The sequence below is a fragment of the Cygnus olor genome, chromosome 20, assembly GCF_009769625.2.
Source record: "Cygnus olor isolate bCygOlo1 chromosome 20, bCygOlo1.pri.v2, whole genome shotgun sequence".
Taxonomy (NCBI): Eukaryota; Metazoa; Chordata; class Aves; order Anseriformes; family Anatidae; genus Cygnus; species Cygnus olor.
In genome coordinates this window covers 7925989-7953262 of record NC_049188.1, presented here as the reverse complement: position 1 = coordinate 7953262, position 27274 = coordinate 7925989, and the positions used below count along the sequence as shown (strand labels likewise).

At 47.2% G+C, this 27274-nt stretch overlaps 3 protein-coding genes across 16 annotated transcripts in view; 1 reads left to right on the top strand and 2 right to left on the bottom strand.

The window, feature by feature from the left end:
* Positions 1-228: 228 nt before the first annotated feature.
* On the bottom strand, positions 229-19218 carry P2RX5 (purinergic receptor P2X 5). Of its 10 annotated transcripts, XM_040532808.1 has the most exons (16): positions 18646-19218; positions 18376-18444; positions 16806-16960; positions 16078-16162; positions 15679-15943; positions 9337-9487; positions 7785-7904; positions 6445-6520; positions 5991-6087; positions 5436-5516; positions 4521-4659; positions 3607-3743; positions 2847-2940; positions 2250-2315; positions 1336-1418; positions 229-899 (listed from the first exon to the last, which is right to left on the bottom strand). In XM_040532808.1, the coding sequence occupies exons 5-16, from the start codon at positions 15702-15704 to the stop codon at positions 824-826; spliced, it is 1146 nt and encodes a 381-aa protein (XP_040388742.1). In that variant the 5' UTR covers positions 15705-15943; positions 16078-16162; positions 16806-16960; positions 18376-18444; positions 18646-19218; the 3' UTR covers positions 229-823. The 10 variants fall into 10 exon arrangements, with proteins under 10 accessions (XP_040388742.1, XP_040388741.1, XP_040388740.1 ...); XM_040532807.1 differs by having other exon boundaries at positions 15679-16162; XM_040532806.1 differs by lacking the exons at positions 15679-15943; positions 16078-16162.
* Positions 19219-20088: 870 nt separating this feature from the next.
* ITGAE (integrin subunit alpha E) overlaps positions 20089-27274 on the bottom strand; it is a 31858-nt gene continuing 24672 nt past the window's right edge. For 4 of the 5 annotated variants that reach the window (XM_040532765.1, XM_040532764.1, XM_040532766.1 and 1 more), the window contains 5 exons: positions 22804-22878; positions 22591-22692; positions 22020-22115; positions 21281-21391; positions 20089-20835 (listed from right to left, as the gene is read on the bottom strand). In XM_040532765.1, the coding sequence (XP_040388699.1) occupies positions 20779-20835; positions 21281-21391; positions 22020-22115; positions 22591-22692; positions 22804-22878 (441 nt within the window). In that variant the 3' untranslated portion in view covers positions 20089-20778. Of the gene's footprint in view, positions 20836-21280; positions 21392-22019; positions 22116-22590; positions 22693-22803; positions 22959-27274 lie in introns of those variants that run through there. The other variant, XR_005814031.1, reaches the window with a different exon arrangement.
* HASPIN (histone H3 associated protein kinase) lies at positions 22597-27264 on the top strand. The gene is made up of 3 exons (XM_040532768.1): positions 22597-22690; positions 22802-22877; positions 24420-27264. Exons 2-3 carry the CDS (start codon positions 22837-22839, stop codon positions 26914-26916), a joined length of 2538 nt encoding a protein of 845 aa, XP_040388702.1. The 5' UTR covers positions 22597-22690; positions 22802-22836; the 3' UTR covers positions 26917-27264.

Here is a 27274-nt window from a genome sequence, read left to right as displayed (position 1 = left end):
TTATCTGGTTAACTACAAACAGAGAATCTGGGTAGCAGATGAGGTAGCTGGGACCCCGCCGTGGCTGAAATCAATTCCCCGCTCAGAGCTGTGGCAGGCTCAGTCTCCTGACATTCCAAGGAGAAAGGAGCAGAGCACTGTGGCAGCTGTTGTAAAGGCTTTCCCTGGAGGAGCTCTGCTTCCACCCCTAACAGTTACAACACAGACACAGCAGTGAAAGCAATTGCCCTCCAAAACAGGCCCACTTGGTGTGGGTGGTGTAGGATAATAAAGCACTTTCTTCTGGCCTCTGAGAGTTGCTGAAATGTTGCATTTCCTTGCACTTCCTAACAAGAGCAGTCCTGCTGCTTTATATCTAATCTTGCAAATAACAAAAGCGGGAGTTGGAAGCCATGGCTGCAAGCCAGTGGAGCAGGAGACGGGTTGATTCTTGGCCTCAGCCCTCCTCAAAATGTCACTGGTGTTTCACATTACCGCTCTTTCACACTTAAAAGCAAAGCACGGCCACAGGAGAATGCTGGCTATTAACGTAGGTACAGATATATCTATCAATAAATATAAAAACATTCATTTGGTGCCTTCTTTTTCCTCTTATAAAATAGTCTTATAAATCCATAGTGACAACACAGGTGTTGCAAGCTCAGGATACCAGAGAACATCTCAGGGAAAGACGGGTGTTCTTTAAAGGATTTTTTCCCTCTGGGAATCCCAACAATAGATCGTAGATTTCATCTGGGTATCTCCACTTCCCAGTCCCAGTGTCATCTCACACCTGTGTGGTTTTCCTGGAACGTGATTCCAGTTGACGGCCCCATCACTGTGCCTAGAGCCCACCGAGTTGGTCAGGGCTCTGATTCCCATTCAGAGTAGGGCTAGATAATGATTTCCTGGAACTGGACCTGAGGAGACAAGCAAGGATGACAGAAAATGCAAGCAGGCTATTTCCGTTTCAGGAAGCAACACAGAAGAGGTTCCCAGCCAGGCCTTACCACACCTTATCACAAAGGCCATCACACCTAAAGCTCCAATTCTCAGTTTCATGAGGCTCTGGAGCCCTTGGAGCTGGCCCAATTCCATCTGCAGTCATTACGGACTGACAGTGCAAGGCCATTTATAGACCAACCATGATACAGCAGCTTCCCTTGTTTCCCAGCTAACTGCAGCGATGAATGAGGGAGGGAGTAACTTGGCTAAACTCATTTGGAGGAATATGATTTCCTGGAATTGGCCTTTGTTTGCCATTAAAGTTTACTGCATTCCCGTATCTCCTTCTATTTCTATTAGTCATAACAATAAAGCCATTACATTTAAAACACAAAAGCCAAGCCTGCTTACTTTACTTCCTCATACTTTTTGCCTCGATAAAAATTACTCTTTTTAATCAGATACAGCAGCACCAGGTCACAAAAGAAAGCTCCCTGCAAAAACAGAAAGAATTTGTCATGGCCTGTAACAACGACATTTGTCATGGAGCAAACCCATCTCCCCACAGGGACACTGCTGTCCTCCACCCCAAACTCTCCCAGGCTGCATAACATTCAACAAACTCTCCTCCTGGGTAATGTGCTGGGCCTGCAGTTACTCATCCTTGCTCCAAGTTCTCTTTAATGCATTTGTTTTCTCCCTAGGTGCTTAGATCTTATGGTCTTTGCACCAAATTTGAGGAACACTGTAGCCACCAGGGACAGGTTAGACCTGCCGTGGTACAAATACTTCATTTCCCACCTCAATCTTTTCAAGTCATCAGTCACTTCTTTTAGAAGAGGCACAATGCAGGCAGAGCTGACAGGTGAGCTACTAAACACTGGAATATCTCACTCAAGAGCTAATGCATAATTGGAATTGGAGGGCAGGCATGGAGAAAAACTCTGCTTGAGGTATTTTATGGCCATCAGGGTGTAGTAATTGAGCACATCACAGTCTTCACAGTGTTTGCCCTTTCCATGGTAACAGAGCTGAAATCAGCCAGCACAGTTCAGGTTTTTTACACTACCATGTTTTATCTTTAAAGTAGAGAAGGATATGTTCAGATCTAAATTGCAATGAACATTAAAGAAGAATAATTTGTAGGAGACTACAAGATACAAATGCCTTTAGGACAGGACACAGACATACACCTGACTGAGCAGCCAAAGTAGCAAAGCCTCTGCCGGAGAAAACACAAACAAACGGTCCCATTTTATTCTCCTAACAGCTAAGTGACAGATCTGGGTCCCAATATGTTACTGTAAGAAAATACATCAACTTACCGCCCCCATGAGAGCAAGCCCTGAACCGATATTGATAACGGTGGGAATGATGTTAAATTTCCCTGCCTAAAAGAAAAACGGGTCATGAAATATTCAGTGAAAGCACAATCCAAGAAACAAACTTAAGGGTGTGGTATTACACAGGGGAAGCTACTAGTGCCTGTGGGTGTGTTTTGTTAGCAACCAGCAAGCATAACCACAAAAAGATTTGCAGTGAACAATCTTCGAGGCTAAAGCTCTGTCTGTGTCTCAGTGCCAACTGCTCATGGCTGCATTTCTGTGCTTGCGTCATCTCTGGATTAGGCTTCTCTTTCTCCAGCACATGCACATGGAAATCAAGTCTCTGGGGCATATTTACATCTGCTGGATGAGACTGTTTTTAGGTGTAAGAGATGCAGACTGCTGACCTTTACCTCGTCCGCACCCCAGGTCACCTCCTGTCTTATGCAGGGTTAGCTCCACATAGATGAATGGCAAGAGCTCTTTCCTACAAGAAGCCAGAGAGGCTGTTCTCACCCCAAAGCTGCCTTTTCACTGAGTAGTGTCTCTCCCCTTCTTCCACTCCAGGCTAAGAAATACTCTGGCCTGGAACCTCACCTTGCCATTCACCATCACATCAAAACGGATTCCATATGCTTTAAAGAGTGTCCGGTAGTCAACCCCTTCAGCATCCCGGTAATATTTGGCAAACCTGGAATGGAACAATGCTGATTTTAACTCCATCATCTGTCCCCACACACAAGAACCTATCCAAGTTCACCCATCTGTTCAAATGGATCTATTCCTCTATCAAAAGCAGCTTTATCTTTCAAGCCTGGTTCCCACACCTAGGTGTTTCTTAGCTGATGGTATCTGAAAGCCACTCAGATTGGGAAGTGTCTGCACGCGGTTATAGCAGAGTTGCAGCTTCCCTGGACATTTATTTCTCATTGCCACGTGGAGTATGGAAAGGAAACGTACTGCAACAGAGATATCATGGCCTGAACCTATGGGTCTTGCCTGCAGTTAATTGACTGGGAATCAGGCAGAGGAGCAGTGGGTAGTACCAATTATGAAGAGACTGGCAGAGGTCATAAATGATCTTGGTTTTCAAAGCTGGAAATTACAGCACTTGTATCAGGAATGTGGTGCAGGCAGCACACGGAGGGTAATTGCTTGGGCAAGTGCCTGGGAAGTGTGCAGCTTGCCATGGGCATAACTCCCTCCCTCCCTCCCTCCCCTGAAGCAGTGTGCCTGGCTGGGGCAGTGCCTGGCACAGTCCAGTCTGGTAGTACCTCGCTGCCAACCTCCAGCACCGGTGAGTCAGACCAGCTCAGCCTGACTGTGGGTACTGCATCATATTCTCCTCTTTACTTACCTGAAGTTGTACCCAGAAGAGATAGACTTTTCTGCAAACTTGTTATCCAGCCGGCTAAAAGAATAGTGAGGATTACATTCAGAAGGGGCTTTATCAAGATCACAGTTCCATTCAATCTGAATTCCTATCACACCACCCTTGACGAAAGAGAGAGACAGTGTGAGTTTTTAAGCTTAGTTCAACCAGTGTGTCTTCAACTTTGTCAGATCCTAGGGCAAGTTCTCCCAGGAGACAAGGACAGATGCATTTCTGAACACACGACTGTGGACAGACTAAGTTTATGTTTATGACAATAATCACATTACTCTTCACACAACCCTAGTTTTGCTTGTGCTGGGATCCCATGAGGAGGCTTCCCATCCTGATTTCATTAAGTGCCTATAACATACTTCAGTGGAGAAGACACTCTTTAACGCGGGGATAAAGTTCACAAGTGCAAAAGCCAGCACAAAGCCTGCACTCCTCACCCCATGCTTCCCAGGATGCCTCAGACCGACTCCAACTCCCTGCCCTGTGCTACAACCAGGTTGCAGCCTGGTTGGCGCTGCAATCCCAGGCATCCCTGCAGAAACGTGTCTGTTCACCTGACTCTCCCCGCAAAGGTAATCTTATGGGGTGTTTTCAGAGCAGGGGGAGCCCAACTGACATCCCAGAGTTCTGTGTTTAAGCCAGTGGTTTAGTAATCTTAAACAGCATTTTCTAAGCAGCCCTAAATAACAGAAACCTGACCCAAACATCTCTTCCAGAGGACCTATGTTGCCCTGTCTCCCATTCCCTGGGAACAGGATAAATGGGACCAGGGTGATTTTAAGAAACAGCATCTACTTTTCTGCAAGCCTGGATGGGAGGCAGACCCCTGGGCCTCACAGCCACCCAGTGAGCAGTACAGTGAGCTGGAAAAAACACACTCCTACCTCCAAAGCCATTTCATGGAAGTCGCTCCCGGCCCATCTGACAATGTTCCCCAGGAGGAAGATGGGGCAGTAGGGATGCTCCGTGCTGTAGCGGCAGCTTTTCAGGTAGGACTCATTGTCGGTTGCCAACACATTCATCCTGCATGTGGGGAAGAGGGGAAGCCACCTTGTGTCCCTCTTTGCTTGCCTACACAGCCTACACCCCCAAGGCTGCAGAGACAAAAGGTTTCTTCAGCATCCCACAAGCAGAACAGAAATGGCACCTTGCCACCAGCTTTTCTTTTTTTTTGTCACCCTGCGAGCTTCTCTACTGCTGCCCTAGGGAAAACAGTCAGCTCACACAAAAAAGACCTGCAGCCTAGATGGGGACTTGGTCAGCTGAATCTAGGCTCAAAGAGGGACTTACGTGGAGCAGGCTGATAGAGTGCTCCAGGACCATTTACTCTTCTCCAGTTAAAAAAATAAGGATACTAGAAATGTCTAGCTGAGCCCGGCAGAACAGCAAAACCACACTTCTTTCTACACGCTCTTTCTTTCTGTCTTATTGTAGCAAGAGCTGCAGCAGCAAACACAAACGGATCTTTAAGTTTACATTTTCCCAGCCTTCATTTTTATGGAAGAGGAGGAATATCTGGGAACAGAAACAGCTCAGAAACCTGACTATGTACTGGCTGAGGGACAGCTCCATTGCCTTAAGAGCATTCCCCAGCTGCATACCATGCTGTAGGAGCCATCACAGACCACGTTTGGTGATGGATAGCCTTATCAACTTACTCTCACACAGTCTGTGCCTCAGAAGAGGAAACATTCACTTCCCCATCCCATTCCTCAGGCAGGAGAAGGACAATGGAGCAAATCAGGATTACTGGCTCTGTGATGGAGAAGATACAGGGACCTCTGAGCACCTGCACTTACTTGGAGAACTTAAACTTGGGGAACCGGATCGAATTCTTGATGTAAACAGTGAAGTTTTCTGCACTGGCAAGAAGTGGTTTCCTGGAAGAGAAGGGTTTGTTCCACATTTTACGTTTGTACTCTGCGCACATGTTTAACTGGAATTGCCATTTAAGAAACAGCTAGGTACCATCCTGTGGTGCTTCTGCAGGTGCATCCTCCGCTCAGAGCTTAGAGCTTCAGCAGCCAGATTCTGCACCTCCACAGCCAGATCCCAGCTCTGCCCTTTCCTTGGCAGACAAGCCACTTACTTACGCCACACTGCCAGCAAGGTGTTAGTGAGGAGCATGCAGGCTGAGAGGGAGCACTGAGAGCTGGACACAGCCCCGGGATAGCCAGTGAGCCAAGCAGGGGGAGCAGAGGACCAGTCCTGCTGAGGGCCAAGCAGAGCTCCCTCCTGCACCGGAACAGCTGACATTCAAGCAAACATCCAAGCAGAGGGAACCCAGACACTGCCCTGAATGACACACAAGCCAAGCAACTTGAGCTTGGAAACAGCATAGGACAGCCACATACTTGGGCTTGGATCTTTTCTCCACTGGGCACCAGGCCAGTATCTCGCAAGTCCCTCTGATGCTGTCCCTTTCTTTCAAACAACGGCCAGTCTTAACTCCTGCAGCACAGACAGCACAGAAACGGTCACACAGAGCAGCTGCTGCCTCGCCTTGCCTATGGGGTAAATGAAAATCATGCTTTTCATCGCCACCCTAAGCCCTCCTCCCTGCCGTGAAAGGGCCCCTCGGCTGGAACAACCACTCTCTTGTTGCTTCTCTGAGCAGCCTGGGGTTCTTTTGGTCTAGCCACCACAGAGCTGTAAACAAGGCAAAAATCTTAATGAAAGATAGCAAAGAAAATAAAGTTATTGTTGCTTTCTGAAGTCAGAGATCTCTGGGGTTGTAAACCAGGCCGATGTCTCCGAAGAAGCCTGTCTCTACCAGAAACAGTACAGAAGGAGGGCCCTTTTCCTTACCATTGCCAGCCACCACTGCTTGCCCTGCCAGGCAGTCCCCATCCTTGTAACACAGGGCATCAGGAATGCTGACACTCTGCGAAGTGGAAGAGGACAGAAGTGAGACCTGTGACAGGACACAAGACAGCAGCAGAGCTGTGCACATTTCACTGCACAAACAAGCTGAGGAGGCACCTGAGCAGGCAGGAGAGGAGAGGGCAGGCAGCCACACAGAAGGGCTGCATCAGACCTCACACTGCTCATGCATAACCTGGCTGGGAGCAGGTACTTGATCAGTGAGCAAAGCATGGGGATGTTCTCCCCAGCACTGAGGGCATAAATCTACAAACTCCAGGAAATCCTAGTCTCACTCTCCAGGCTAGTTCAGTTCAGTGATGCTCCTGAGACCGACTCAGAGCGGTAATTAAGTACCACTGTTGTAGGGTGAATCAGGATGGTGAACAGTGAAAATGTGCAGCTGAAGCAGTAACTGCAGGCTGGGTGCAAATATCTTGGCAGTGGCACAGCGCCAGCAACACGACACTTTAGCTAAGATGTCCTGCTTTTGGCCTCTGCTCAATCTGTAGAGGGACAAGCTGTGGAAAAAACCAGGCACCACTTCCCACCAGTCACCAAAAATAAGCAGGAGACCGCAGGACTCCACCTTAAGAGATAACTGTATCTTTGATTTAAGCAACAAGTTCTGGGAGCCCAAGACTGCCCTTCTCTTGGCTGCATGCTGGGTTAATGCAGCCACTAGAGGACAGCCGTGTCCTTAACGAGCTCTGCTTTTGGGCCTGTGTTACCCCTGTGCTTGTGATAAGGAAAATTAATCATTGCTACATGCCGACAACACTCCTTGTATGGCCAGCATCCTCGTCCTCCAGGCTCCAGCCCATTCTGAACCATGTCTCCAAAAAGGTCATTTAAATATGACAGGGTTTAAAACCTTGTGCTTTTGGCCCGTAAGACACATTCTGGAAGGTGCTAAGCATCCTCACAGTGTCCTAAAAGTAGTGAAAGCCTGAATGTTCAGCCCTTTGCAGGATGGGACTCTTAGAAAGTCTCCTCTACCAGTAAACAGACTGAGTCACCTCCAAGTTGTTTTCCCATGGCCTTTTCTGACCCTAAATAATCACTATTCTGGTCTCATCTCCAGCTGGGCAGGCATCCAACACCTTCAACTAAAGTCAAGCAAGACTCTACACGATCAGTGCCTCTGGAAATCAAGAGGATTGAACCTCCCAGGTTTGCAGTAACCAGTTCCACTTTCCCAACTGAGATATACTACAGAGAAAAAGTGTTCGCCTTTTATCCTTCCCGTGTTCGCTGCTCCCTGGGTGTCCTCTGCCAGTTCTTACCCCCAGTTTTGTAGGGGTCTGGGGGCCAGGGGGCTCAGTTCTTCCTACCTCAGGACATGTGGCTTGCCTCTGGTTTGGGGTCACGATCAGATTCGTCATGACAAAGAAGACGTTTTCACCCTAGAATAAACAAAGTAAGGCAAGAAGGGTCAGAAAACCTATTTTAGAGAACCTCTTACAAGAAAGATGCAGTTCTCTGCAGACCAGTAACACTTCCCTCTCTCCTGGTGCTTTTCAAGCTGGGATGCAACAGAGCTCTGTCTGAGTATTTGTTTGGATGAGTTTAGATATTGCCAGTCACTCACACAGCTGGGGAAGCTCTGGCACAGGGAGGTGCAGTGATCTGTCAGTTACAAAAAGCAGGCGAGGGCTGAAAACACAGCAAGCTGCAGCTGCCTCAGGTTAAGGTGCTACATTGGCATTCACAGCCCACTGAAGTTGCTGTGTTTCACTGGGAGCCCAGGGTCTAACATCGCCATGGTTGTGCTGGATTCCACATTGTAGCCTGATTGCCCAGCCACATTTGAGTTCTTGGTGCTGTAGCCCAGATATCCGTGTTATCTGGGCACACCAGCCCAGAGGCAGAGCTGGCTATATTTACTCAGCGTGCCTCACTACAAGGACTCCCAGTAAAAAGACCAGTGCTTGAGTCACAGAAGAAACATCTGGCAAGTTAAAATACTGGTCAACACCAGCATTTAATTTCTGGGTATGCACAACCAGCCACATGCTAAGGGTCCCATGGCTCCCACGTAGCTTGAACAAGAGGCACTGCAAGCCTGCTGCCTGGCCTTCCAGCTGCACAGCACATGTTGGTCAGAGATCAACAGCTGGCAGCGAGGCTTTGTGTTAAAACTGGTGGAGATGCAGAGCACAAATCTACAGATCTGAGCAAACAAGGGATGCAGCAGAAAGAAGGTGAAGCCTTATTCTTACGTACAGACACGTAAATTGTTCAATTTACAGCTTTCTGCCTCGTCAGCACAGCATCACGATTTCCCCTCATGCCCTTTCACACACATATGGCAGATGCTAGCAGGGGAAGCACACAAACAAGCAGCCCCTAGCAAGCACAGTTCAGCAGTTTCCAACATGATAGCAGGCCCCATCTGCTGTTCTCTTACCCTTAAGCGGCAGCTATACAACTCACTGTCCAAGCCAACGAAGCAGCAAGGCAGGTTTAGCCATGTGCATGTCAAGTATCATTCAATTTCCACCACATTTTTTTTCCCCCCTATCTCCCACCTCCTCTGGGCTGCCCCATGCACATCTGCTCTAGCCCAAGAAAGGAGGTTCAGCTGAGCAGTCCCACTGAAATCCATGGGACTTCTGCTGACGGGTTGTGTTTGCCAAGTATTGTCCTTTGTGAGATAGACAAGGTTGCTCTCATATTTGCAGGGAAGTCCTAAGAGTAGGCACAGAATTACTCTCTTCTGGCCAATCTCCTGCTTATTCACAGGAAAGACCTGGGCACATCACTTCAGCCTTTCCACCAGCACCCACACTGGAACATGCCTTTCTACCTGATTGGTAGAAGCGGGGTGATGCCAACCTGCGGTGGGATAACGTAGTCTGCAACATCCCACAGCCTCTCCCCCAGCTCCGAGGTGTTGGTGAAGGCCACCCCCTTCAGCTTGGTGATGACAGAGCTCTGGAGGGATGTGTCTATGTCCTGATAGCCTTTCTTGACAACAAACACCCACCTGCAAAGAACACAGCAGGCAGCAGCATTAGCGAGTAACATCAGAAAACAAGTTAGCTAGAGGTTTACACTAAGGCCAAACACTGTTCAAGGGCAAATCAAAATATTTGAATGACACCAAACCCTCTGTAACTACTACTGCAGTTTCAGAATGAACTAGTCACAAGCTGCTCTTATCTACAGCACTGGAGGAAGAGTCAGGACTAAGACCACCTGCACAGGAAAAGGTGCAGAAACTGGTTAGTGGGTGTAAAACCAAGCCTCGCACCTCCATGTCCTGCGCTATGCTCAGTGACCTTGGTGGGAAGAGGGGAGGACAGTGCTCTGTGTTCCTCAAGGTGAAAAATAACAAAAGCTTTTGCAAGTTGCAGTGAAAAATGTGGTTGGTTTCACAAGTAAATGATTCAATCCCATTTTAACAGCTTGCTGTTAGGCTATGAGTCCACCAACAGATCACAACTGGTGAGATGCGATGCAAGCAGGTGAACTGAATATCGCTGAGATCTGCAGGGAGTATTCTCAGCTGGAAACGGGATCTGTTGTAAGCCAGTGCAATGGTAACAACATGACTGCACCCGGGGCTGTGCTCCGGCTTCTCAAAAGCACACCTGGAAGAGCTGCTTCCTCTCTAATCAGCCCACGGAAGGACTTCACTCACTTCTTCCCACTGGAAGCGGCAAGAACTCCCTGTTATAGGGCGAAAACCTCTCTGGCTTGAATGAAATGTTTCCTGTTTCTGCACAGTATTGTCAAAATCACCTACCAAGGCAATAAATCACCAAGACCCTTGAAGAAGCTAATGGTGCTGGGGCAGGTTTTGAGGGAGGGACACAGGCTGCATCTGCTGGCACAGCTCCCCTTTGCAGTGCACAGACCTGGACTGCACTATCCCAGAAAGCAAAAGCAGCCATCTCAGGAGCTGAGCAGCACTGACACACGCTGCTCGTGACAAACCTGAGTAATAACATTCACCACCCCTATTAAGTTTCCCACTTTCCTGTTTTTCCAAGAACACTCTTCTTCTCTCCTAGGAAGGCTTAAAAAGAGACTCTTAAGTGTCCCTCAGTGAATCTGGGAGGGAATGGCAGCTACATGCAACCAGTCCAGAGGGGTTGGATGAGCACAGCTGCCTAGCCAGCCTCTGAACAGGTACAGGTACATAACCGAGCAGCCACGCAGCAGGCTAATGCAAACCACCTCTGGGATGAAGCTGCAAGCCCCAGCCACAAAGGAGGCACCGCAGGCACCGCCGGTGACAGTGCCAAAAGGTCTGCAGAAGGCAACACATGCCTGTGAAAGAAAATAGCCTGTATGGCCCAGACAGTCTCTGAACATTCACAGTCACTTCCTGCTATATCCCTCTTGAATGGAGGACGTGTGCTCAGCAACATTATCTACAGGACTCCTCCTTTAGCAGCTAATACATACCAGACTGCTGAGACTCCATCTCTGTCCTGCTAACTAAAGCTCTGAAACTGTACACCTTTCTATAAATAAACCCAGCATGCTAAAATGACCCTACTATATTTAATCGATGAAAACATGAGGCGAAAGAAAGGTGAGGGGACTCAAAAGCACAGACAGTGAGGGTGAGGCTTACGAATCACATTCTGAAAAGCCCCAGAAACGCAAAAAGCAACGTCAGAGGCTTCATGAAGGCTGGATAATTCCACATCTCAGCCTGCAAGCTGCAAGGAGTACGACTGTGTTCGTTACATGTCACTTCTCTGGCAGAACTGGGCCTTTTCTGAGAGGTGCTCTAGCTATCTCCATGCCAACCTGCCCAGCTCAGAAAAATGCAAGGCAGCTGACATTCACGCTGCCTCATCCTCCACGATCCTGGCTGCTGCAGCCCACTCCCACAAAGAAATTTGCCACTTTGTGCTTGGTTCCCTCCCATTTAGACTTGGGCACGTTATGCAGCCGTGCAGACAAGCCAGGTTTGTCCCAAGACTCAGCAACCATGGCCCTAAATGCTATTGTCTCCTATGAATCAAGTATTAAGGTTTGGCATCTTTCCTACCAAATACAGAAATAAAGGCGTAAATAATGCAGTACAGAGCCCTAGTGCCATTTGATCTATTTTTAACACAGCATTAATCTGGAAGGTAGAGATGAATCTAGCAATCCCTAGCAGGTGAAAAATCAGATACGAGTTCATTAGACATTAAAAAACAGCAGTTATAAATAAACTTAACTATCCGCATTGACATAGCAAGCTGTCACCGTATGCAGAGCATCCTACATCAATCTTCCTCACTACACAGCAAGCAAAGGCAACCACAGCAGCACATTAAACACAGAGCGATTCTTACCCCACCAGGTAAGCCAGGATGGAGAGCTGCACCACTCGGTAGAGAATCCCCACCTTCTTGTTCTTTGCAATGACGTATTTCTCTGTTTTATAATCAAAAAGCGAGAGGAACAAACCCTTCCAAGCCACCTGCCCCATTCTCCCAGCTCACTCCCTACCGGTGGCTGAAGCAGGGAGCAGCGTTTGCAGCTTGCATTACCCACACGTGCTCTGCATGGCAACCTGACACACCAACCCCTCTGAGCGAGAGGCTGATCTCCTCCCTCCTGTCAGCTGCTCGCTGGCAGCAGCACTCAGGTTCGAAACTGGCAGCTGCAGCAACACGATATCCTCCCCTGGCTGCTTTCCAGATGAGTTATTCTCTGGGGAAGCCCCCACCTCGGTTTTGCTCCTGTGCTTCATTCTCTCCCCCCAGTCAGCAGGTGTTTATAATGACACGTTATAGCATGAAGCCATGTTAAGGCATTCAAGGTGACAGAGCCACAGTATCTCACTGGTAAGAATTAAAGCCTGCCTTCAGCCTTCGCATGATGGCAAAACACCTGTTTAAGTTTTTAATTTCTTAAGCATTTGCATGAGCAATGAGAGCTTGGGTCCTTAACAGCCACCCAAAATACTTGCCTGGCTACTGCATCATCCCACAAAACAAACAAACAAAACAATTTAAGAAACTAATAAATAAATTCTGCATGTAATTAAGGGATCAATCACCATCGAGTCTCATCCAAATGCACAGCGAGTGCTGAGCTAGGTGCATTTAGATACAAAACATACCACCTGATGCAATACCAAAGGGAGAGGAATAGATTTTGTCCTCACTGAGATGAGAGTTGTTTACTAGCCAGTAGTACAAGAGATGATTCCTAGTCAAGGACATGAAATGACCATTATTTAAACCAAGGAGGGAGGATATAGAATGAGCTTTGAGGAGGAAAATGAAGTTAGCCAGCATCTTCCAGCAGCCCAGCTAAAAGAGCTGACCTTCCTCACCAAGAGAAGCTCCAGCAGCACGCGGGGACCTGAACTGGAGTGTGCCCTCTCCAGGGGGATCCCATACACATGCACTGATGGGAGATGTCTCCCAGAGGTTGCTCTGAGACGGGACTGCCCACAGGCTGGATCTATTACAAAGTGTTTGTCAGAGAGAGGAGGTGGTGTATCAGGCGTAAACTGCAGGGTTTACTGCATTCATGCACGAGCACCTAATTAGCTCAGACCTGAGCACTCAATTAGCTCAGGGGGATCTGTCAGGTCCAGAAAGGCCCTTGAGATTTCACAGCAAGTACCTGTGATACACACCTGGACAGAGGTCAGGAGAGGGGGTCATAGCCACCCACTGGATGTGCAGAACACTGCCACGTTATCAAGGCTGCAGGCAGTGCAGCGGGGTGATCTGCTCCAGCACACACACGTCCTCCTTGTGCAACTCATTTCCTAGGGAGAAGCATTTCTCAAGATCCCAGGTTTTATGGAATTGTAGAAATTTTACCTTTCATTCTCCTTAAATTCTGTATCAAACTTAAACAGATGGATCAGACATTTAGTGAATATGTGCCAAGACTGCTCCAAATCACAAGAGAATCACGAACAGTTTAATAACGAATATCCTCATAATACCTCATTTTGTCCCTCATCCTACAGCCATCCCTAGAGTTTCCTACCACAAAGTGAAAGAAACCTTTCTCCAGCAACTGCAAAACTAGAACAGAAATCAGCCGGTGAGCTCTTTTTAACCCAGAGGCTGCTCCACTCTCCTAGTGCCAGCCCCATGGCACAAGATTATTTCAGCACCCAGCTCTCCCCCGAGGAGGCTCCTGGGCAACACGCAGCCCACGGGCACCCTCTGAACTCTGCCCTCTGGCTTGGGATTAGCCCCAAGCCCCCTCCCAAACTTTGCAGCCACCCTTCAGCCTCAGCAGAGGTAAGAGGCTGCTCTTGCTCACCTCCCACTCGCCAGGACCCCTCCTTTCCCTATCTGCACACCCCAAATGGGCAGTATCTTTCTACCTCACACCACCAATCTCACAAAACATGTTTTTTTGCTTCCCAAGCTCCTCCTGGAACCCTCTTTCTCACTCTAGAGTTCATGGTTTCCCAGTTCCTCAAATGGTATCTGGTGATTGTATCTACTCCTCTTTACCAGATGCCTGCAGACCAGGCTGTCACCGCTGGCAGTTCTAGAGATCCTCTCTGTGAAAGCCTGAAGCACAAATAAAAACTCTTACAACATATAGTAACCCAAGGAAATAAAACTCTCCAAGAACACACACTTCTGCAGGGAGGAAGGAGACCACAGCGGTCAGAGGGGCCAGAAACAAGTACGGAAGAAATGCAGGCTGAAGGAGCCACCACCTGATCTTCTGTTCACCTGCTCCTAAATCAGACAAGTCCACAAGCACAAGCCACTGGGTGACAGCTAAGCCCAGCCGCACAACAGCAAGTATACCCCGTGTCTCAGGGCTACATGCCATTGGATCATGACTGCCTCCAGCACTGCTCCTGTTGCACTAAGAATATTCAAAGTCATGAACAAAGAAAGTACTGGATAGTGAAGACAAGTCAGCCCTTGGTGCTGTCTAGAGACCCCTCTCTCCATCCTCATCTTCCCTGGAGGCACATCCTTATCTGTCTGGGTGACTGCACAGGCTACAGTCAGACCAGGAACCACGCTAACAGTTAAATAGTGTGTTGCCTCCTGGCCTGGTTTAACTCAGTGGCACAGACATAGGTCTGCTATGAGTTTTTCCAATTACTTTCCAGGTTAATTAATCTGAGAATGGATTTACACAGGTTAGAAAAAATGCTGCTTAGAGAGAGAAGTGTTCCTGTTACAGACATGACCTGAAGAAGATGTCAACCACACTTGATCACTACTGAAAAAGAGCATGAAAAACGACTTTGTTTTGTTTTGTTTTTAGAGCCATCAAGTAGAAGCATAGTTGCAACTGCTCTTTTTGAATAAGAAGTTTCAATTTTTATCAAATGTACCTGAGAATATTCTGAACTTTACTTGACACAGGAAAAGATTTCTGCTGACAACAGTGCTGCTGGCATGCTCTTGCAGATATTGATTTCATCACCTTGTAGTTCTCACAACCTTATTTTTTTCTTGCTTGGAAAGCAAGATGACTAGCGTGTTTCCCAAAGTATCCATGGGCTGTTCAAACATAAGCAGTTTCATGAACATGGGGGGGGGGGAAGCAGGAAGTAAATAACTTAAAATCTAACCATCAGTTACAGACAAAGAAAAGTAGTTTCTCTGTGTCCTTCTCAAGGGACTCAGGCTGGTTCTCTTCTGCAAGATATCTCCCTTCTTGAGTCCAACATTTTGGACAGCATTGGACTTCCATTTCCCATGGAAAAACAAACAGTTCTGCTCCTTTCCCATGAGGGCTATTTACTCAGTCTGGAGATTCTCACAGGGATGATTTATCCTCCACTACTGAAACTCTCCCATTCTCTCTTTTTATTCCTGACATACACCTGCATGTAACTCCTTGTACTGCGCTCAGTAATTACTTTCTCATTATTCACATGTAGGCATAAGACACATCTCGTCTGCCCAGACTGCTACTCACCTACGTTTCTCTCCATCTGCCAGGAGCTCTTTGGTGTTAATCCACCCCACAGCTGATTTCAGTCCAGTCATGAGCCCGTAAAGGCCACGTGCAGGGACTTTGGAAATTTAACTTCAGACCCTTGCCCTGACATAGTGACATTCAAAACGTACAAAGGTCACATCTGTCTCTTTATGGCACTGTAGGATAGAAACATTTCACATTCAACCCAGTAACATGGTCTAGTGCTACCTTTAAGTGACGCCCAAAAGAGACCACGTATTTTCCAAGCAATAGCAGACAACCCCGACGAGTACAGACCTCAAGTGGCTGTTGGAGGTACCCATTTTAGGCACTTGTGTTGTCCTCTTTCAGTTCCAAATGATCATTCTCCAGGCATTACTGCTCTCTGTGATCCCCAGTCCACCCTTTACTGGGCTACCAAGTGCAACAGAAAGCATCAGCTCCCATATGCATGACAGCTGACTCACAAAACACTCAGACATTTCTGAAGCACTGAAAATGCTCCTGCAGCAAATGCCTGAGCAATGCAGATGCATCATCCAGAGAGGCGCCAGACCAGCTACTGAAATAGAAAGGAGGCAAGGAGCAGAGGACGTAAATAAGAGATAAACTATTTTGGCAAGGAAATGAACAGTGAAAAAGGGAGAGGTCAGCTCTCCGTTAACATTTTGTTTTTCTTTCTCACAGTAATCATACCTTTAGGTCAACATCGAAGGAAAACAAGGTGAAGAGTTTAACAGGTTGAAAGAGGAAATTGCTTCTAAACCACAGCACATGCACACTGAAACACAGGAAATCAGCAACATCAGCCACAAGCTGCATTCTGAAAACGAGTTTGAGAACAAAGAAACGTGCAACCTGCAGTGAAAAATGTTCCATTCAACTTCCTTTTTAATCCTTGCTGTGACTTTGCAGTGTAAATAAGAAATAGGTTAGTACTTGCCAGTGAAAAATTGACAGAAATCAGCCTCAGTATTTGTGCTCCTAACTGGCACTTCTGCACACCCAGCCACAATGGAAAACGAAATCTTTCTTTCAGGAGTTACTAGAAAAACAATCAGACAAACTTTTTGCTTCTTTGCCAAGGTGCATCATCCCTGGCCTGGAAGGGTATGAACAGGTCCTGGCTGGAGAGCTGTTACCAGAGGCTGCCTGCCTTGCAGCAAGTGCTGAGGAGAAACCTTCATCCCCTTTGGCCAGCGGAGAATTTCATCACGTAAACACCCAGAAAGTCGAGACTGAGGCCTCTGCCCTTCCCTCTCTGGAATTACCAATTGGCAACTCTTTCCAGTTGTAGGAAAACATGCATGGCACTTAGACTTGACCCACAAAGGAAAAGGTTCCAATAGCAACACCCTCAGCCAACCAGCCCGGCACCCGACTTTGCCTTAGCTCTGGAGGCTGATGGTGCTCTAAGCCCTTACCTGTTACCACAGCTGATGTGTCCCATGCACACTCAGACAACAGAGCCACACCACACAGAGCAGCGGAGCATGGACATACCGGAGCTGCTCTGGCCAAGCTGGCAGTGTCGAAGCAACCCCTAGCAGCTGCACGGCTCCATTCCAGCTCATCCATCCTGTTATAATAAGAGACAGGAAATTTCTTTTTTGAGAGCGTAATCCAATTAACCTCCAAGTAAATGTGCCCCAACAGGCTCTCAAGCCTAACAAAGCACTTCATTGCTCCTATCTGATGCTCTTACGTCAGCACCCAGCACTTAATGAAGAACTACTTATGCCGTTTTTCTGATAAGCTTTCCTGAACAGCAGACTTCCATTTTACTTACTCCTGCTAACCACCAAGCTGCCCGCACTCCCAGAGTCCAATACATGAACCTGCCAGCTTCTGACCAGGAAGGAATTATAACCCAAGGTTTGTGAATCTTCCTGGCATATGAGAAAGACATAAGCAGCTGATACCACTCCTGATTAAGATAGCATTACAAAATGTATCCATCCTCCCCTTCAAGATAAAAAAATAAAAAGCTACTTCAGATACAGCAATTCTTGTCAGCTAACACCCACTGTCATACCTCCTACTCCTTGGCTATATATCACAGCAAAAAATAGCCAAAATCTGTCAGGCCGAGCTGACCTACTAGAAGATAATATTCAAACCTGGAACGATTTAGAGCCAGGACCAGAGCTAAGACAGCTGGTGTGATGGGGATGGGTGATCAGCACCCATCAAAGGGTAGAGAACAAACAAATGCTCTTGCTTTCCTGGGCTACCAACAGCACTGAGAGTTGTTTCTCCCCAAAACAGCAAGACAAATGAAGAATAACAAGTCCCTCCAGCCTAACGAGTGCTGTTAGAACATACCTGAACAGAAAAGAATTTAGGACACAATCCATTCTAGTCTGTATGTCCTACTCAAGAGTAAAGATACCCTCTCTCCCTCAAGAAGCTTTGGGTCTGCAGACACTCTTCCATATGTGCGTGATGTACAAAGATCATTCATTAATGACCCTTACAGCTCAGAAGCCTCCAAGATGTCTGCAGCAGCTTCTCCACCGTCACACCTGGACCCCAAACATCCTGCTAATGCGTGAAGCTGGCAATTAATGATTCCAAAGGAGGCACTTGCAAATCTTTTGTCATCCAAGGAGATGGCATAACTGTGCCACTGTCAGAGTGCACTGAAGTCAGGGCTATACAGCAGGGCCACAATGTTGACAAGGCTTTTGCACAGGGGATTTTATTCAAAACGCAAATCACAAATAAATTTAGAAGCAGACACAGCAAGACTTCCATGGAAACAGCACAAAAACCCAGCTGTGGCTTGGATGACTGAAAAATCTTGGCCGTCTTCACTAATCCCTTAAGTGCCATCCAATTACTGCAAATGTGTTTGGCATCTACTACAGCAATTGTGAAGAATTAAATGATCGAATGGCACTCATTGGAAATTACAAGTCACAGAACACTGTAATGCATTTAAGAAAAAAACATCTAAAAAGTAAAATAGCATAACCCACTGCAAGAACTGACCTCTTTGAGAGCCTTAAGGGACAACAAAAGGAATCCGAGTAATGAGGGATAGTTAATTCAGAGAAAAACCTAGAAGAAGAAGAAAAAAAAAACTGAAAAAGAGGGAGTATAACAAGATTGGCTGAAGGAGCTGGGCTTGTTTAGCCTCAAGAAGAGAAAACTCTCCTTGCAACTCCTTATTCTTAGCACAAACTTATACAATTAACAATCTTTCCTAAGGGAAAGTAATCAAAAAACTACCAACAGCTTTTTTTCTGTGCAAAACCTTACCAAGTGTGATCTGACTGTAGATATCTCTAGGTGCTTCAGAACAGATAGGACTTTGGTATGAAACAGTGAAGGTCTGTTAGGGAGGATGGGCTAGACGGCTCCTAGGGAGACTGGCAGCAAAAGCACGGCTGCTGGTATATCGCAGTCCTTTCACAACAGCACAGCTGTCTGTACCAAGTGTCGCTCAGTACAAGACCTGTCTAGAGCTGTGGAAAAAGCAGACAAATTTTCTTCTAAGAAAAGCCAACATGGCCCACAACTTAAAAATAAATTAGTAAGTGAATAAATAAGGAAGCTATGAAAAAGTAGGTGGCTTCTTTACAATGCCGCCACCTCAGTCGCTACCATGCTCAGCTGCTCTCTTGCCTGAAGCTCTTCAAAGGCATTCTCTCTCCACCCAGCATATTCTGCTTTTCATGTACTTAATGCCTCATCGAGGTCCATCCACTCAGGAACATGCAAATTGTTCTACCAAAACATGGACTGAGAGATGGACAGTAGCTCCAGAGACGTGCAATGCTACCTGGGAAATGGTACGACAAAATAGACAAACCACCTTTAATCATGAAGTGTTAAACACAGGCAGGGTTCTTTTGAAAGAATTTATTTTAAAAAAGAAAAAATAAAATATTACAAAAAAAGAGGAGTACCACAGTTAGGGGGGACAGTAAAGCCACTCAAACCAGACAAAGCACGTTCTTTCCAAATGGTACAGAGCTGTTATGATAAAAAAACCCTGCCATAAGTGATTCTTTGATTCAGATGAGACTTTTCTTTCTGAACCTATTAAGTCTCAATCCCTGACACTTGTAAACAGACTTGGAGTGACTCACACCCTGTATGCAGCTCCAAGGAACTCTACAATCAGCCAGAGGAGAGAAAAAATCAAGAAAGAATGAGTTGACTGAGCTGGTCCACAGCACAAGTTCTCACCACCTCTCTGTCTTATACAGCTGAAACTGACATGGGGGCCTTACATTCCTCAGCTAATACCTTCCTCTGGTTGTTTTTTCTTTTGTGCTAAGCAGGCAGGCCAGTGTGCTTAGCACCTTTAACTTCCACCTGTTTGGCAGCCAAATTTAGAGGTGGGACATATCCAGAGTTGTACAGCCTGCAGAATGCCCAACGCATCATGAAAGTGATCTCTGTAATAGCTTTGAAGAGATATATTAATAGCACTATCCAAGTACTAAACACAAATTACACAAGGAAACTGAAGGGCAGACCACAGCTTGTTAACTTTAGTTTTCCATCAGGCAATACTGGTTAAGCCAAAGGAGATAGTGAACAGTTTTGCCTTCTGAAGGTCTGGACAAAAATCTGTGTTTATTCTACTGCTGTGTGTAAATACATATTAGATTTGTGAGGTTTTTGGTTAGCCAAACATGACAGAAAAAGCCAAGAGGAGACATTTCATACAAGAGGAGACAGCCTAAATTGACAATTAGGCCCATAATGCAAATTTTTATTTGTGACCATATCAGGATCTGAAAGCAACTGAAAATGCAAAACCAGAAATGACCCTGTAAAGTACAATACCCAAATCACCACATATATACTTATCATTCCAAGAACCAGAGATATCAAGGAACATATTCTACTGTATTAAAATAGACAAATTTATATATATATTCTCATATATAAGTATATACACTTATATGCAAAATGCTTGTCTCTACATTTTCATTAGCAATAGCAGAATAGGAAGCTTCCACTAATCTATTTCTATTTTAATCTATTCTGAAGCTACTCAGTATTAAAATCATTTTAAGAACCACTCGGCATCACAATTAAGACTATAATCCAATATAACAGGCTCCAAGCTGATTTTTTCCTAGCATTTCTACATTAAAGCAAAATATGTCATGGGGAGTCTAGTTTATCAATGCCAGACAGCCCTTCTATGATGAGTGGTGAGCTCAAATGAAACAAGCACACAACTAGATTGCCCAAAAGCGCAGGGCCCCTATGGTCAGAACAGGAACTTGGAGGAGTCCCAAAGTCTGGAGTCCTATAGATCTATCCCAGCTCAGGGAACAAGAATCATTTTGCATCTTAGCCAGACTTTGACTCTGGTATTTCCAAAAAGACGGTGACAGAATGCAGAGGGTTCTGCTTTGGCCAGCTTAGTCTTCAGGAAGTATCTTCTTGCTCCATCATGATCTTATATTTTCTTTTGAAAAAGCCAAGCTGAGGAAAAAAAAAAAAAAGAACTTGTTAAGTCTTTGTGAATGCACTGATTTTTCCCTTTTCTTAAAAAGAAGAAGAAAATTCCAAGTTTTTCCCTGTCAGAGTCGCAGTAAGTGAATGAATAAATGCAGGATGCAACCCAGGTATGACTTCTGACAGAACTATAAGCCTAAAGGCTGACATTGTTCAAAACTCTTCAGAACATCTATAACACCTCAAAACATTCAAGCATTCGGGAAAGCACTTCAAAATAGGTCTTTAGAGGCTATACTGCAACGCTTAAAATAGCTCAAAATGTAAGATCGAGGTCTTACAACAGTAAGTGGCAGAGGTCCTTCAATGAGCATTTGAGAAAACTGCTTTCATACTTGGAGAAATCTTAAAAACATGCATGCATCTAACAAAACAATATCTGTTTTGTTGTGTATGCGTGAAGGATACCCACCTTCCAGAGGAGCAGAATAATGAACAACAGCAAGAGAAGTCCACCAATAGAGCTTCCTATGACAGTAGGTACAGGATCAAACACTTCCTCTTTCAGGAAGATAAGAGTTATCTGAAACAGAATCAAGGCCAAATTATCACACACTGAAGCCCAGTTATCTTTTTCTCATCAGCTTTTAACTGAGAAAGCTATTTAGTTTGAGCTAGCATTCAAACTTTAAACTCTATGCTAGATGCCTCATTAATCTACCTCTGCAGGTACTTTGTAATACAGTATGAAAGGGTTTTGTTTGTTTGTTTTTTATTATTATTCCAAGACTAGTCAAGGGAATTAAATTTACTAAGTCTTCATTATGAGTTTACAGTGATTACAAAAGTCACCAGTGACAATCTTCAGAATAAAAACCATGAGTTTCCAAGGGAAAGAGGAGGATTATTCATGTTGAAATCCTTGAGAAGACAAGAGGTCTCTGTGTTAGCCAGACATGTTAGAGGACAGAGTTCAACATAGAACTTCTCAGATTGTTGACACGCACTAGCAAACATCCTCCCTTTGTTTTTGTCCTATGATCAAAACCTGATTTCACTAAACTCAATAGTGGAAAAGCTGTTTGCTTTAAAGGTCCCAGGATTTAATTCTGGGGACTTCATTGGTTCTCTGGGTTCAGCAAAACCAGCTGGATTTCTCACTTGTTCCTGCCCCTAAAGAGGACCAAGCTGCCTGCACAATGCTCAGATACCTCAGCATTATGTTCCTCTTCTTTCAGCCCCTGATATAGTTGCCTGTTGAAGGTGATTTTTCCAGGGATCAGGAGGTCAATTCTTCTTTTCAAGAACTATGGAGTAAGAAGTAGAAGGAGCAAAACATGAGTTACTTTTCAGTCTTTTCTGGAGGGGGGAAAAAAAAAAAAAAGCATTGCATGTTGCAACAGCAAATCCCTCTTCAGACTGTGAGAACTACCCTGTATAGTGCTGCCACCAAGCTGAACACTGCATACATCTCTTTCCATGCAACTATCAGTAATGAGAAATTGTCTAGACCAAAGCTTGTGATACTGAAACAATCATTTCACATGCAGCAATTTCTGAAGGAAGTAAGGAGAATGCAGCAGCTCTTTTAAGAGCCAAGTGCCTCCTGGGAGGCTCTGCCATGAATAAAACATCACTTTTGTTCCACAGGGTCAGAAAATAGCATCATATACAGAAGAGCAAAATCTCTGCTGGGATGCAGAAGAAATCCTTGCATGAAACCCCTGGCAGCTAGCAGATTTTAGCAAACAAACCCAGAGAAGTGCAGTCTTTCGCATATACCTGGTCTGCGTTAATTAAGGACAATTCAGCTGCCACGGTGATGTTTTCATTATCTGCTTGGATGGAACAATACACGCACTGATACTCCACGTCCTGTATGACCTGCAACGAGAGGGATGTCAACCGCGGGTAAACTCCCTGGATGCCACGGGTACCCATCCTGTCACCTCGTGGTAAACTGCTGCAACAGCAGCAGGGACCAACCCGGCTCACCTCTAGTTCTGCGCTGTTGGAATAGTCCCTTAGATGAGGCACCAGTTCATCGCTGACTCTGCACTCTGTTGTACCCTGAAGTTGAACAGTTACAGCTCAGTGCCTTGGCCACGATGCCGATGCGTGTACAGAGCAGTGTGGTGATGCTGCGAAGGCTGGGACAGCCCCAGCCCAGAGGAATCACAGAATCATTAAGGTTGGAGAAGACCTTCAAGATCATCTGGTCCAATCATTCCCCTACCACCAATATCACCCACTGAACCATGTCCCTAAGCACCACGTCCAACCTCTCCTTGAACACCCCCAGGGCCGGTGACTCCACCACCTCCCTGGGCAACCTGTTCCAATGTCTGACTACTCTTTCTGAGAAGAAACGTCTCCTAATTTCCAACTTGTACCTCCCCTGAGGCAACTTGAGGCCATTCCCTCTAGTCCTATCACTGGCTATCTGCAAGAAGAGGCCAACCCCCAGCTCCCCACCATTTCCCTTAAGGTAGATGTAGAGAGCAATAAGGTCTCCCCTGAGCCTCCTCTTCTCCAGACTAAACGACCCCAGTTCCCTCAGCCACTCCTCACAGGACTTGTGTTCCAGGACCTTCAACAGCTTTGTGGCCCTTCTCCAGACACGTTCCAGGGCCTTGATGTCCTTCTTGTACTGAGGGGCCCAAAACTGAACTGAGTTGTGGCCTCACCAGAGCAGAATACAAGGGGACAATCACCTCCATGCTCCTGCTGGCCACACTATTCCTGACCCGAGTCAGGATACCATTGGCCTTCTTGGCCACCTGGGCACACTGTGGGCTCACACTCAGGCGAGCACCGACCAACACCCCAGCTCCTTTTCCTTCCCAGCCACTCCTCCCACAGCCCATAGCACAAGAACTGGGCTGCATTTGGAAGAGTGTTGCTAGCAGGCTAAGGGAGGTGATCCTACCCCTCTACTCAGCCCCGGTGAGGCCACACCTGGAGTGCTGTGTCCAGTTGTGGGCTTCCTGGTACAAGTAGGGCATGGAACTACTGGAGTGAGCTCAGAGAGGGCTACTAAGACAATTAAGAGGACTGGAGCACCTGTCATATGAGGATAGGCTGAAAGAACCAGGCCTGTTTAGCCTGAAAAAGGGAAGACTGATTGCAGACCTCATTAATATACATGAATGTCTGAGGGAAAGGTGTTGAGAAGATGGAGCTGGTCTCTCTTTAGTTGTGCCCAGTGACAGGACGAGAGGCAACAGGCACAAACTGAAGCACAGAAGGTTCCAGGTCAACATAAGGGGGACACTTCCTTCCTGTGAGGGTGACAGAGCGCTGGGACAGGCTGCTCATAGAGGCTGGGGATTCTCCTCTGGAGATATCCAAAACCCGCCTGAACACCACCCTGCGCAAGGTGCTCGGGGCGACTCTGCTCAGCAGGGGGCGACCACCGTACGATCTCCGCAGCTCCGTTCCACCATCCGCCATTTTGAGCCTGTGGCCGCCCCGCCCCGCCCCGCTCCCGCCCGCCGCCCTCCCGCAGTCTCGCGAGGCCCCGTTTGAAACGGCGGCGTGCGGGCGCCGCGGCTCCCCTCGGGCAGGCCCAGCCAGGCCATGCCGGTACAGCCGCGGCTGCTCCGCACGTACTCGCGGCGCGGCGGCCACCTCCGCCTGCTGCCGCAGCCCGCTCGCTGGATTTCGCCGCCTCAGGACCGCAGGCGGCTCTTCAGCTCCACCTCGGCCGGCTCCAGCTCCGCCTGCTCCAGCGCCCTCTCCGCCGCCTCGGACGACCCCGACTTCTCTCCGCCCGGGAAGCGCCGCCGGCAGCCGCTGTGCGAGCGCCCCGCCCGGGCTCGGTGTCTGCGGAGCCGGCGCGGCGCCGCCAGCGAGGAGAAGGATGAGAAGGAGAACCGGCCGCCCGCCCCGGCCGTCCTGAGCTCCCCGTCGCCCTCCCCGCTGCCGCCCGCCGCCGCCCGCCGCCGCCGCCGCCAGGGGCCGTCCCACGGGGCTCGGCGCCCCCTGCTCTGCAGCACCCCGCACTTGGCGCCCCGCCGCAGCCGCCGCCCGCCGCCGGCCGAGCTCAGCAGCAGGCTGGAGGGAGGCTCGGGGCTGCAGGGCAGCCTGGAGCTCTTCTCGTCGCCCCGAAAGGGGCGGGACGCCTCGCTGGGCAGCGGGCCCAGCACGCCCCAGTCGTTGAGGGGAGATGCGGAGGAGGGGGAGGCGTCGCCGAGCGGGAGCAAGAAGGGGAGGGGGCTGGCTTGGTCCAAAGCCTTGGGTGGGTGCGGTGAGAGGGGCTTGTCACAAAGGGCCAGCAGGGTTCTGAGGGCGTCCGTGCGGGGACCCCTGTTCCTGCAGCAAAGCACAAGCACTCCTCCCGCTAACAGCGAGCCCCTGCACTCCACCCCGTATGCTGGTGCCAGGGCTGAAGAACCACGCGATGATGTAGAGAGAGATTCAACGGAAGGAAGCCTGAGCGGTCAGAGAGGCAAAACCAAGCACCAGCCTATGCCAGTGGTGGTCTTGAACCGTCAGGAGGTGTCGCTGTGGCTGACAAGCATGCAAGCTGACAAAAAGGCAGACGCTCAACCTTCCTGCCAGAAGCCAGTGTCGCCTTTGGGCCCTCAAGGAATGGTAGAGTATAAAAATAAAAACACCAAGGTCAGTTCTGCAGAGGGAAGTGCCTGTAGAAGAGCTTGCATCAGTGGCTTCAGTGCCAGGCGGTGGGATAGGCAAATGAGGCTCTGTCCCCAAAGACTCAAAAATAGGAGACAGCAGCACACTAATAACTCTTTTTTCAGACCACAACTGAGACCAAAAGGAAGGAAGAAGGGTGGTCAGGAGATGCCTGTAGATACAAGAGACAACGATTCTTCATTCCTCAATAACTCCCATACCTGGGGTAGACTTCGAGCGTCTCTGTCCTTCCATAAGAAAAAGAAAGTTACTGCAGACGAGTGTTCCTACAATAGCATCCTTTGTACCCCTTTTGTGAATTCCGAGGTTACAGGGCACCAAGAAACCCCAACTTCTAGTATGACTCAGTACTGTGCTTTGTCTGCTTCTTCCATGGTACTGCTGGCTCCCAGGAATTCCTGTTCAGTCCTGGAGGTAATGCTTACGGATGCAGAGAAGGTGTTTGGGGAATGCCACCAGGAGAGACCTATCACTTTTGAGGAATGCATTCCCTTAGATAAGATGAAAGATTGCAAGAAAATTGGAGAAGGGGTGTTTGGAGAGGTTTTCCAGATTGACAGTAAGAGAGGACCTGTGGCCTTAAAAATAATTCCCATTGAGGGGACTGAAAGAGTGAATGGTGAATCTCAAAAAAGCTTTGGGGAGATTCTACCAGAGATAATAATTTCAAAGGAACTCAGTCTTCTATCTGAAGAGTCTGTGAACAGGACTGTAGGGTTCGTTAGGTTGTACTCCGTGCACTGTGTTCAAGGGGCCTATCCTAAGTATCTCTTAGAAGCTTGGGACAAATACGACAAAGTAACAGGATCAGAAAATGATCGGCCAGACCTTTTTGGGAAAGAGCAACTCTTCATGGTTCTGGAGTTTGAATTTGGAGGCAGTGACTTGGAGAACATGAGAAACAGCTTGAGTTCGGTAGCTTCAGCAAAAAGCATTTTGCACCAGGTGACTGCTTCCCTGGCTGTGGCAGAACAGGAACTGCACTTTGAGCACAGAGACTTACACTGGGGGAATGTGCTGGTAAAGAAAACAGATGTCAAAGAGCTTAATTATGTGTTGAATGGGATGATGTGCACAATCCCCACAAGAGGTATCCATGTCAACATCATAGATTATACCTTGTCTCGGCTGGAGAAAGATGGGTTAACTGTTTTTTGTGACCTTTCCACTGATGAAGAGCTGTTCCAAGGCACAGGAGACTACCAGTTTGATATCTACAGGCAAATGAAAGCAGAGAACTCCAACAGCTGGACTGACTATCATCCACACAGCAATGTCCTCTGGTTGCACTATTTGTCAGATAAACTTTTGAAAGATATGGCTTACAAGAAAAAAGAATCAACTTCTGCCATGAGAAAAATAAAGCAGCAGCTCGTTAAGTTCCATAAAGAAGTACTGACCTTTGGGTCTGCCAGTGAAGTTTTGCATAGCAGCAGCCTCTTCCAGTGAGTAAAGGAGCACAGTGCTTCCAAGAACTAAGTCACCGATGCCCCTTTCCCCTTTGTCATTTTTCTGTATGGTCTTTTTAAATGTTGGCACGATGAAGAAATGTTATGATCAGTTACCAGTATGTAAAGTAAGCTATGAAAAATGTGTAAAAATGCACAAAAAAAGCCACGTGCTTTAAGATGTTTCCGTATGTACTTTTTTGAGGGGTAAGGGTGGAAGGGAACAGACTTGACAGTGGAGGTGGAGGGAAAAGATTTCTTCAGACTTAGTTCATGTCCTGAATTCCACTTAGATTATTAGAAGTTCTTCCCTTACTATATTTATTTCTTACAAATTAAAACAAACAAAAAGATGGACA